This window comes from Mytilus galloprovincialis, chromosome 6 (genome assembly GCF_965363235.1).
Source record: "Mytilus galloprovincialis chromosome 6, xbMytGall1.hap1.1, whole genome shotgun sequence".
Taxonomy (NCBI): Eukaryota; Metazoa; Mollusca; class Bivalvia; order Mytilida; family Mytilidae; genus Mytilus; species Mytilus galloprovincialis.
In genome coordinates this window covers 45,625,307-45,637,653 of record NC_134843.1, presented here as the reverse complement: position 1 = coordinate 45,637,653, position 12,347 = coordinate 45,625,307, and the positions used below count along the sequence as shown (strand labels likewise).

The 12,347-nt window shown below is 34.3% G+C and overlaps 1 protein-coding gene across 11 annotated transcripts in view; it reads right to left on the bottom strand.

The window, feature by feature from the left end:
- Positions 1-1,669: 1,669 nt before the first annotated feature.
- The window catches only part of LOC143079712 (zinc finger homeobox protein 3-like), a 95,081-nt gene continuing 84,403 nt past the window's right edge, over positions 1,670-12,347 (bottom strand). For all 11 annotated transcript variants that reach the window (XM_076255236.1, XM_076255238.1, XM_076255237.1 and 8 more), the window contains 4 exons: positions 6,976-12,309; positions 6,446-6,523; positions 5,727-5,903; positions 1,670-4,422 (listed from right to left, as the gene is read on the bottom strand). In XM_076255236.1, coding sequence (XP_076111351.1) covers positions 3,809-4,422; positions 5,727-5,903; positions 6,446-6,523; positions 6,976-12,309 — 6,203 coding nt within the window. In that variant the 3' untranslated portion in view covers positions 1,670-3,808. The remainder of the gene's footprint in view (positions 4,423-5,726; positions 5,904-6,445; positions 6,524-6,975; positions 12,310-12,347) is intronic.

Sequence of the window (12,347 nt, the reverse complement as noted above, 5' to 3'; positions counted from 1 at the left end):
AGGTGAGCTAAAAAGCTCATGTCATCACTATAACAAGGTTGTTTCACATCAGTCATTTGATATTGATTTTGTGGCCTATATATAGTCATATAGTTTAATCTTGTGCTCATGCCATCACTATAACAAGTTCTCCTTCCTTCAATGTGACCTTTGATTGACTTCTCACCCAAATTTTACTAGCACTGCCACCAGTTCAGCATCCACTGTTTACCTATCTTAGGAACCTGAGTTCACCTTATGTTTTTGTGTGCTGCTCAATAAGCAATTTCATGTCGGGGCCGTAACTAGCCTCCTCAAATAGTGAGGCAAAAAAAATTTGGCGAGGGGACTGGGGGCCGCTGAAGGCCCCCAGAAGCTCTGAGAAAAATAACGCAAAATCATGCATTCTGAGCGTTTCCCGCACTCTTTCTGACATTGAAACGCAATTAATTTTTTAGCTTTTTTTCGACAATATTCTGGTCTGAAAGCAAAAACATAGATTCATTGTAATTTAAGACTTTAAGGTTTTATGGAAAACATTAAAAGACCGATATGTAGGACAAAGCAAAATTTGTAATTCTCATAATCATTAATAGCGGATCCGTCTGTTTGTTTTAGTGTCTTGTATTGTGCTTAGATTTTGGTGATATTTTTATGACTAGATTGAAATATAGTGACAGTGCAGTATTATGCTTTAAATACTAGTGCTGCTTAAGTCGACACTAGGGACCATCTTGACCCTGTTTTACAGTATTAATGATTCTTTTATTGTTGAAGACCCTCCAGTAACTTTGACCAAATGATTGATCATTAGTATTTTTTTATGCATTGACTTTGTGTTCGATTAGGTTCGTGCACATTTACTCCATATTCCTTTATTTTCTGTAAAAGGGTCTGAACATGACTTAATGCAAGTTTAACCCATCAATGGAAATGGTCATATGGCAATACATTATTGCTTTTTTTTCAAATTATTTGATACTGGAAAACTGGTGACCTTACTTTAATTAAAACCATGACAGCTATCTAGTTTTATCAACCAAAAGAAGCCAGTTGTGAATTCTTTGATATCAAATTCAATTCTCCATGCAGAAACGACCATTTTTTTCTGTTTCTTGTATATTCTTAAAACATTTTCTCGCATAATATCTGGACATCGGTGGGCATGCAACATTGCAAAACTGCACGTTTACAAATGAAAATCAACACTCAGACTATTGTCATAAAGTAGGACAATAAATGAGCAAGACACAGAAGTTCAAACAATAGTACCATCAACTCTGAAAACTAAAAGTAAAAAAGAAACATGGATCACGAAAAACATGCGGGGGCGACACCAGAGAGTGAAGAGAACTTGCTTCTTGTTAGACACTTTCCGTGAAAACAATTTGATATTAAGACAATCTTTTGTTTCATTTTTTTTTTTTTTTTAAATTTCTAACATGAGGCATTTGCCTCATTTGCCTCAATGTAGTTACGGCCCTGCATGTGTAGTGTTTTCTAGACTTTTGTTATGTTGCATCATTTTTCTTTAAGGCCATGATTTTGCCTTTTTTTATTTTACTTGTAGTACTAATTCTGCTTTGAACTGGTATTTTTATCCCTGACAACATCACTTTTGCTTATTTAAATAAATATTCCATCTCTTGTCTATCATAGCTAATATGTGGACAAAATAAAAAAAACCTCACTTTATATGTATTTTTATTTTAGATTTTATATTTGCAAAGCAGACTACATAACCATTTTAAAGAAATGTCTAAAATATTGACATCATTAATAAAGACCTGTACTAGTTCAACTAGTAATAATTTTGCTGATAAAATACTTAAAAATAATACTCCCTTTAACAGAGATAACAACATTATGTCAGAGCAAAAAAAAAATGAAAAAAAAATCTGGAAAAGAAAACAGAGAAACATTGACTTAGATTTAGTCCAATGTAGACTAAAAAGCACCTTGTTTGAACTTTGAACCCTAACAAAAGTATATAACAATTTTAACAACTGAGATTGCAGTTTAACAGTATAAAGTTTTACCTTGTGAATGACAGAAATCTTGTGTTCTATATTTTCCTGGATTTTGATATTTCTACAATACTTTTAAAATATTAAATGGGTACAACAATAATTTGATTTTGATTTATAATTGTTTACACTCATTACATTAATACATCAAAACTGATGGTCATAAACAATTTGGTCCCATTATATGAGCTAATAGAACATTAATATTGAACACTAATAAAAGAAAAAATAAATGTTACAAGGATTTTTTTCTTGAAAGCTCTTTCAAACACAAGGTAGAACACTAACAACATCTGACTAAATTTTTACTCATTTAAACATAACTGGATGAAATAAAAAAAAAAATGTAACAAGTTGCATATACAACACCGAGTGAATGACTATATACATGTAAGGATTTCGTTATGAGGTCATTATTTTGTTTATTTTGGAGATCTAAGAAAAATTACCCTTAGTGATCAACATCAGAATTATTCTGAGGAAGCATATGATATGTGGCAAATGAGATATGTTGAAATCAAGAGGCTAAAGCTAATATGTAACAGAATCTGGATGAAGTTCTTCATTTCTGTCTTATAATTTTTATCTTTATTCTTTTAATCTAAGCACCTGCTCTTTTCTTTATTTGTTTCTCGTTATTTCTTTTTGGTTACTGTAAACCACATCCAGACCCTAATCAAACTATGCAATTCATCATAAATTTATTTAAAATAGCAGAAATTTTTTCCATTTTTTCATTCAATTTCTTTGTGTAGCAAAATAAAACTCAAATGAATAAAATAGAAATAATAACAAAAAGAGATACAATTTTCTATGATAAAAAATAATGAAACTAATAAATGCATGCAAACTTTACAGAAATATTTGCCCCTTAAGGGCTTATTATATTTAGAACCTTCTGACTTCATAAAATGCTAACATGGCAAAAAAGTTAATAATATATAGAAATATATGTTTATGCTATATAATGAATACTTCATGCAGCTAAAACCATTCAAAGACCCTCACATTTTCATCACAAAACATACATAACATAACTACTTCTAGCATTCATATCTACTATTTATCATCATACATAGTCATAGCTTTGCTTGTTTTATTATAAAAATTCCTTTTTCATTTCAAAAAACTGTCTACAACTATTATGTAAACCTATCATGAAAAAAATCAATATGACTATAACAATAAAATGACTAACTTATAGGTATATATAGTTTATAGATATAGCTTATAGATATATATTCATATAATATGCTTCGTATTACACTAGGTCCCAGATGCAGGGAAGAAAAATTTAACATTTGGAACAAAAAATTAATAATGAAATTATAAAATGTATTAAAATCTAAATGCAATTATAACACTAACAAATATAGTCTTTAAAAAGTCTGGGACTAAACAAATAAGCCCTTGTTTTCTTTCTTCAAATCTTTGCAAAACAAAAGATAACAAGAAAAATGCAATTGTATGACTGGCATTTTTTTCTTCCAATAAATTTAAGGAATGTTTCAATATATTTGCCATAAAATATGGCTTTGATCCAAAACAACCAACATACAAACACAACCTTAAGAAACTTAACATGGCAGTTAAAACATGTGTAAGCAGTAGTACACAGAAAAACGTTTCATGACAGAAACAACAAAAAGATGCATGAACTTACATAGCAAGAGTTGTGTAGTTCAATATTCATACACCATATTTAATACGGTGCAGTACATAAGTCTCTAAAAACAAAAATTAAAAATGACAAATAATAAAACCAATAGCACTTAAGTCATCATTTACACAATTACTACAAATCATTTTGCATTGGATGCATTGTCCTTTGGTCGTGAGAAACCTGGAGAATTGAGGTCAGTTTTTGGCAATGGGGATACACTAGGGTTGGAAGAACTTGGTGTCTTTGATGGTGATGGCGGAACAGAACTAACAGGACTGTGTATTTTTCCAGACTTGTTTTGGATTCTGGCAGTTTTGGCTTTATGTCCCTCTGACTGACAGTGGGACTTATACTCTTGAACTGTAGATGATTTGTCAGAACACAGTTTACATTCATATTGAATCTGTTCCAGCTTTAATACAGGACTGATGTTATCTGGAATTTTACCACCAGCGAAACACATTGTCCTCTGATGTCCCAGACATGCTTCTTTCCCTGGATAGACCATTTGACATTTCTTACATATATATCCAACATCCACTGTTGATTCACGAACACATAAATAGTCTACATTGTTTACAAGAGATTTCAAACTGGAAATTGATTTACAGTCCTGAGTGTATTGAGCAACTGATGCTTTTGGCTCAGAAAGTTTTACACTGACATCTTTAATAGCTTGTGGTGGGATTTGCAATAAAGGTAGAGGAGTTCCAAATGACATAGGATCAAATCCTCCCATTAGCTGTTCTGCACCTGGAAATATTTATAAAAAATTATTGAATCACCACATATACAAAACAGTGTCCTGATGTAATTATGTAGAATGAATTATTCATCCTTTTCATAAATTCCCTTAGTTATATTTTTTATATATATGTTGAAAATTTGAAATTTTACTATTTATTGTTTCCCCAAAGTTGTTATTGTGGTCACAATTACAGGCTTGGTCTATCTCTAGTAATCCAATACAAAATGATCAGAAAACTGTGGTTTTACATCTTTGTAACAAAATCCTGTCTATCAGATGTGGTTTAGTATCTCACCATTATAATGTGTCAGTAATTGGTATATATGTTATCCTGTTTTGTTTGATTCATTTAGTTTTGTTATCAAACATACCAACAAATATTTTAACTAAAAGTCACCTCAACTTTTTTATTAAACAAAGCAGCAATGGTCATAATTTTTCAAGAAAATCAAAGCCTAAATATCATTTTCAAGATATTTCAACAGAAGCTAAAAATGAAATACTGCAGGCTTTTATCTACTTACTGCCCTAAACTTTAAAAACTAAATAGCCAAAAATCATATAACCTTATCTAGTAAGTTAGGTTTATACATGAAATCACTTCTGACCTTGAACTGTATACCATCATCTCTGTTTTGATAGTGTATGGTCATGGATGTATTTACTATGAATAGTAGATACGTCCATAAACATTCACTATCAATACAGAGATGATTGTGTTTTCCAAAACTTTTTTTGCATACATTATACAAATATAGCCTTTATATGAGGTCGATACAAGGATATATTGACCTGAAAGAAGTATATTGACTGAGGACTAAGTCCAAGTTCAATATACTTCTTTGGGTCGATATAAACTGTATTGACCTCATGCAAAGGCTATATTTGTTATATTATTAATTTCCGACTATATTTGTATCAAAATTGTCATTTGATTTTGTTGGAATTTTATAGATATTAAATTGTCTCCTTGACAATAACAACATATTAGTTGTTATTTCATTTACTTTTTTTTGTATGTTTAACATTAATTTTTATGTATTTTTTCGTCAAATAATCGATCACAGATATCATTTGTTTCAAAACGTTTAACAATATCCTGAAATTCATTACATGACGTCACAAAGTATATCGGTTTTTAGATATTCTAAAAATAACCATGCAATATGCTTTTTGCTGTGCAATATGCATTTTGCTATCCGCCGTTTTCTCTCTGCCTTCGAAAATATAGTTTAAACATGTGACTATCCCTAAGCAAATCAAATTTGTTAAAATATACGAATTCATAATATAAATAAATATTACTTACCAGGCATAAATCCTGGAGGCATGAAAGGCATGCCCATACCTGGCATGTATCCTGGAAATCCTGCATACATATAAGGCAGCATTGCTGGATCAATGCCTGGGAAAAATCCTGAGAATGGTGATGACATCATGGCAGCCAGCTGAGTAGGATCCATGTTCATTAGGTCTTTATTGGATCCTAAAAAATAGTTAAGACAATATTAGGGTTATTTTTTTACAATAAATTCTGTTTACAGTCTACAGTTCTTATTCTATCGTCAGCTTTACTAAGTGCGGAAATATTTTTTTAAATTTCAACCTTTTTTTCTCAAATGATGTGAAGTGTTAGCTGTAAATAAGTATTTTATGTACCAATTAATAGATTAGATCTGTCAAATATTATAGCTACATTTTCAGTTTTGAGATATTTCAAAATACTGATAATAGATAATTTAATTTAATAAAAAAGATCCTTTAAATGTTTGAGTAAATGTTTTTCTCCTTTAACAAGCAAACTTTTTCTTCATAAATGTCTTAATCAATGGGCTGGAATATTTTTGATTAATCTTTTGACTCTCATCATTTAAAATATTTGTGGAAAATCCACATTTTCCTTTTTGACATAAACATTAAGCATCTGATTTTAAATAGGAAATTTCAAGCACTCATTATTGCAATGATGAAATTAAAATGTTAATTAGCAATTTAAGAAGACAAGGACCAATAAATAATTAAAGCTACCTTCAGATGACTTTTTGTCCCCACTATTATCTTTATCTTTCTTTAGAATGTCACTTGGATTAAACGATGAACCAAGACCTGAAACACAAACATACAACTACATACATTAATAACATCTATAAATACTTTATTTTTTACATGTCTATTAATTTCTATATTGTACTAAATTCTATAATGTGTATCAGTACTTTAAGACAAAACATTCGGTTTAGTTAAATTTATTACTGTCTTGTTCACTATTTTCAAAAATCTAACTTGATATCTGTTCAGGAAATTAAGAGCTATCCATACAGAGTCATCATTGTTACTTAATTTGAATGTCAACTTTTGGTTGGTACTGTCTCAGTGATGTACATCCCACACCTAATCTGTTCTTGAATGTCAACTTTTGGTTGTTACTACTGTCTCACTAATGTACATCCCACACATACTCTGTTTTTGTTAAATAAAATACAATTTTCTAAAAATGTTTGTTTTCCTTGCTCATTCTATCACTTTTAAAAATGTGTGATTAAAACTATGTCACATACCTGATAATCCAGCAAGTGGCATTCCCATTCCCATAGACTGTAGCTGTGCTAAGTGTGACTGTGATGACTGGTCCTCCCACTGCTTCCTATCTGTTTGCTTGTTCAGGGAACCAGTCAATCCTGCCATACCTTGACTGGAAAGATGACTTTCTGCTTCTGACTGGGACTGGACATAGTTGCGAACATGCTCTATATGTTTCTTGGTGAAGATGTGATCTTGGATAGTGTACTTATGGGAATACTTAAAGTTACACAATTTACATTCTTCTGGAGGTTTGTGAAAGTCAAGGTCTGGATTGGTACCATATGTTTTGGACATTTGAAGTTTGGATTTCTTTTCCTTAGCTCTGGCATTCTGGAACCATACTTGTACCACTCGTTTCTGTAAACCAATGATCCTTCCCAACATTTCACATTCAGCCATGGTTGGAGTTTTGTAATCAACAAAGATGGTCTTCATAATTCTCACCTGAAGACTGGTCATCTGAGTTCGGTAACGTTTTGATGCTTGACTTGCAGAAAGGCTGCTACTGTGAGTGACTGATACTGGAGAGTTTGGACCACTTGTACTGATAGCATGCTGACTGTTGTTGTAGTAATCACTTTTATTCATGGACACATCAGATGCAGAATCATCAAAGTGTCTAGACATATTCATGTTGTCGCTGGAGTTCTCACTAATATCAGTCGATGGACCATCTGATATTTTCTCATTTTCTACTTTCACCTTCAAGGGTTTGCTCAGGTCTAAGGGAGCTTCATCATCATTACTACTAAGTGATGGCTTTGGCTTACTTTCGTGAGTCTTGACTGGTGATGGTGATGACAATGGTACTGTTTTTTCTTCTTCATTTGATTCAGGAGCAGATAACTCATTCATGTACTTCTTGAAGGAGTCAGCGTAAAATTTTGTCATTGACATCTGTAGGGGATCATTGGGTAAACCTGGCAAGGCTCCAGGAGATGGAAGTATTGGCAGGAATGACTGCATGCTTTGAGGTGAAATCATCTTGCTAAAGTCAGCAGACGTTGGTGTAGATGTAAACATTGTGGATGCTACTGACAGACATTCAGATGGACTTTCCAGTGCAGCATCAGGAATATTGTCTATGTTAATATCTCCTTTAGCCATTTCTTCTGGATGTTTTGTTGCAAGATGAGATTCTAGTGCAGATTTGGCTCTAAACAATGCTCGGCAGAATGGGCATCGTTTGTGTATCAGTTGCTGATGTGCTCGATATTGTCCTTTACGTTCTCTAGCTCTAGTATTCTGGAACCAAACTTGTACAACACGTTTCTTCAAGTTGACGTCTCTTGAGATATTTTCCAACTGTTTACGACTTGGATTGCAGTCAAGTTGATATTTTTGATACAAATAATCTAGCTGCTCAGGCAAAATTGTTGTTCTCAGCCTTTTATCTCTTGGCTGATCATGATCATCATCATCTAAAAATACTTCATATTTTCTCTTTAACTTGTCTGATTCCATTTGTTGGGCAGCAGCCATGTTTTGCAGCACTCCAAAAGCACTATTTGTTGCTAGTCCTGAGAATGGGTTGCCACTCATATGGATGTTTTGGTGGTCACGCCAGGCTTCAAGCTTATCAAATGACTTGTTACATTTCTCACAGTTGAATTTAATTCCAGTTGACATATCTTGTTCACCTGATAGCTCATACGAGTTTAATGATCCATCCTCTGATAAGTTCAGTTCATCTTTTGACATGCTGGATAGAGAATCATTGCTATCATCATCTTCATTGTATGTGCTGACAGACATAGATTTGTCAGTATCTCCAGCATTACAGTGTTTCTTTTGATGTCGAATCAAGTCATAGTATCGTTGAAATACAGCTGTACACTTCTTACATTGGTAGTTGAGACCTGCAGTTCTGTTAAATGGTGAATTTGAGGAAGTTTCCTTTGCAGCTACTTCTGGGTTAGGCTGATTTTCATAGATCTTTCTAGCTTTCTGTCTAGCATTCTGAAACCATACCACAATTACCCTTGGACTAAGATTAAGAATTTTTGATAAATGATCTAGCTCGTCATCTTTTGGGTAGGCATTCTGTTCAAAGTATTCTTGAAGAACTTTGATCTGGTAGTCAGTAAATCTGGTTCGATTGGCTCTCTTGTTGTAAGCTGAATGATGAGGAGAGAATTCAAATCTTGGTCGAATTTCTTCTGCATTTGAGCTAAAGCTGAGTGCAGTAGACATGTTGATGTTGACAAGAGGTGGTGGAGCTGAAAAGGATGAAGCTGCTAGTGGTCCAGATGAATTGGACATACTGTCGCTGTCATCCATCATTGTGTCTTGTGACTTAGGTGATTCTGTCTTGGGTGGAGGTTCCAGTTTCAAAGATGAAATAGGTGCGGTCAACTGCAATGATACAATAGGAGATGGATTTGGTTTAGTTTGGGTTAGAGGAGGAAGCTCTTCCTTCTCACTTATTCTACCAATACTTGGTTCTTCCATGATATCCACCTCTTTTTTAATCACTATTTCATGAGGATCATCTGATGATGTGATCTTCCCAGTCTTTTCATATTCCTCCAAATCAAGTGTAGTCAGTGGAGGATTGTTGAAGTTGTATGGGGAGTCCTTATTCCTTTGTCTTTCTTTAAACAGTGTATTCCTGAACCAGTGTTTAATGACTTTGGTTGGAAGACCAGACTGTTCGGACATAGCATTGATTTGCTCCTCACTTGGTGAATTATTGATGTCAAAATATGCTCTCAGGACTTTCAACTGCTCATCATTGATACGTGTCCTGGCTCGCTTGTTTTGATTTTGCATGGCTGCTACAGCTGCAGCTTGTTGTCCTGATGGCATCTTTGACTGAGAACTCTGCAAACCTGCATCACCAACACCCATGGGTGAGGTCATACCATCAGGAGTACTAACTGGGAACATCATTGGCATTAGTTGTGGCTGCATATTCATCATGGCCATATTGAGTGGCATAGGAAGATGCATTCCATACATTGGCATCATTTGTGACATATCTACTTGTGGACTCATCAATGGAGGAGGAGGTGGAGGTGCTGGAGGTGGAGGCATATCTTTAACACTGCCTTCTTTGATTGCAGTATCATTGAGAGCACCTAACTGTAAACTGTCGCTTTCCTTTGCTTGTTTTATGTCCATATCATTTTTGAACTGTTCACCAAAATCTTCTACAAATATTGTTGGTACCACTTCTTTGTGAACTTCCTCCTGATGAGCTTTCAAAACCCAGACACTGGAAAACTCTTTGTGACATGTGGGACATACTCCTTTGTTTAATTCAGGTAAATCCTCTTTCTTTTCAGATTCATCGTCTTTCTCCTCTTTAATCTCTTTCTTAATTTCAAATTCTGTCTCAGCTTTGTCTAGTGCTTCCTCCCTCATTGAAGCTGGCTGGTTGTTGAACTCGTTGAACTGCATGACACATTCAAACCCAATATTCTCCAGTAAATTCCTATGAACTTGCGAACTGACACGTCCCATAAGACTTTTTGGTCTCATATGAGTAGTTGGAGTAGTCATACCAGCCTGGTACATGCACATTATCTGATGCTGTTGTAATGAGTCCTGATTTGTGAATACAGCATTACATAACTGGCAGAGATAAGTAGGTCCTACAACATTTGGTGAGTCTTTTACAAGTTCGGCCAATTCTTTCTTTACAATATCATTGTTGGCAGCTGCTTGAGCTAACATATGAAGTCCATTCATTTCTTCTTGTTCACTGATTCCAAACTTCGAGTCGATTCTTTCTGACTTGATGACAGTTGAAGATTTGGTAGATGTACTTGAGGTTGTAATTGTCTCTGGAATTGACATCTTCGGCAGCAAAAGTGGTAATCCTGTTGTCATTGGAAACTGTCCAAAATCTCCAAAACCTGGCATGCCTGAGAACAACATTGATTGGTTAAAAGCTGACAATTGCTGAGCTATGATTTCTGACAACATCTTCTGTTGTTGTGACATCTGAGGATCACTTGGCTGTTCAATCAATGGCTGCATTATATCAACTTGTCCAGTTAGCACCAATTCTTGCAATTTTGAAGCCTTATTCTGATGGCTGACTGATCGTATATGAATGTCCAGAGTAGTTCCTTGAGAATATGACACTTTACATATGTTACACTTGTATGGCTTGAGTTTGTCACTTTCGCCATTCACTATGGGGGATGTAGTAGTTGTATTTATCAATTCTGAATCTGAACTTTCTGCTTGCTGAGTAGATATTGATGAAGGAGATCCTTGAGTAGTCTGTTTCAGTTTATGTAAATGAGACACAGAGTTATAGTGAACAAGTAAAATATTTTTCTGTGTGAAGGATTCCTTGCAGACGTCACACTTAAAAGGACGATTTGGATCAAGATATTTCTCCATTGGATAGCTCATTTTGTCTCCTCTTCTGTGTAACAATGTCTTATTATGTGCTGTCAAATAATTCTGTTTTGTAAATGCTAGTCTGCAACGATGGCACTTAAATTTACGTGATGGATCTTCATAACTGTTCTCTGCAATAGCCTGACTATTAATATAGTCCTCCAGAAATTGCTGTTCTTTATAGGGCATATCTCCTGCATCTTCTCTCTCATTTGTGTCCATGCTTTCATCTTCATCATCATTCTCAATAAGTGATGAATTGTCGGTATCCATACTTTCATCAACTTTACCAACAGTTTCGTTTGAGTTCATATCTGTTTTAGCCAACAGTTTTTCGGCCTGTATTGCACTAGTAACAGGGGTTGTGACAGCATTAACAATTGTTGTAGATCCTTCAGAATTTGTGCTTATGATATCAGAAAGATTCTCCACTCCTGACTGTTTCAACACTGCTCCTAACGCCATTGAAGCAACATTCATTGATGCATGATATTGCTCTTTCTCGATATCACTGATTTCTGAATGTCCAGTGTCAATGTGTTTACGCAATGCTGCAATGGATCGGAATGATCTTGAACAGAAACTGCATCTTGTGGCAGACTGAATCAGGTGAAAATGTGAATGAAGTTGAAGTTTATCAGGTGATTTAAATGCTAGGCTGCACTGATTACACTCATACTTGTATGCAGAATGATCAGTTATGTTTGGTTGTCGTTTTGCATGGATTTCTCTAAAGTGGACTTGAAGAGCTTGAGCAGTTTTGAAATACTGATTACATCCTTTCTTCCAACACAGATATCCTGGCCCCCGCGGGGTCTGTTTCAATTCTAAATGTCCAAGTTCATTCTGATGAGCATACAATCCATCAATGTTGATGAATGTTTTTGAGCATGTCTGACATCGGTACTGATCGTCAGCATCATTCTTATCTGGTACAGCTGCTGTGTCTATGGCTGTAAAGTTAAGAAGTTAAAATATCAAAAATATGTCA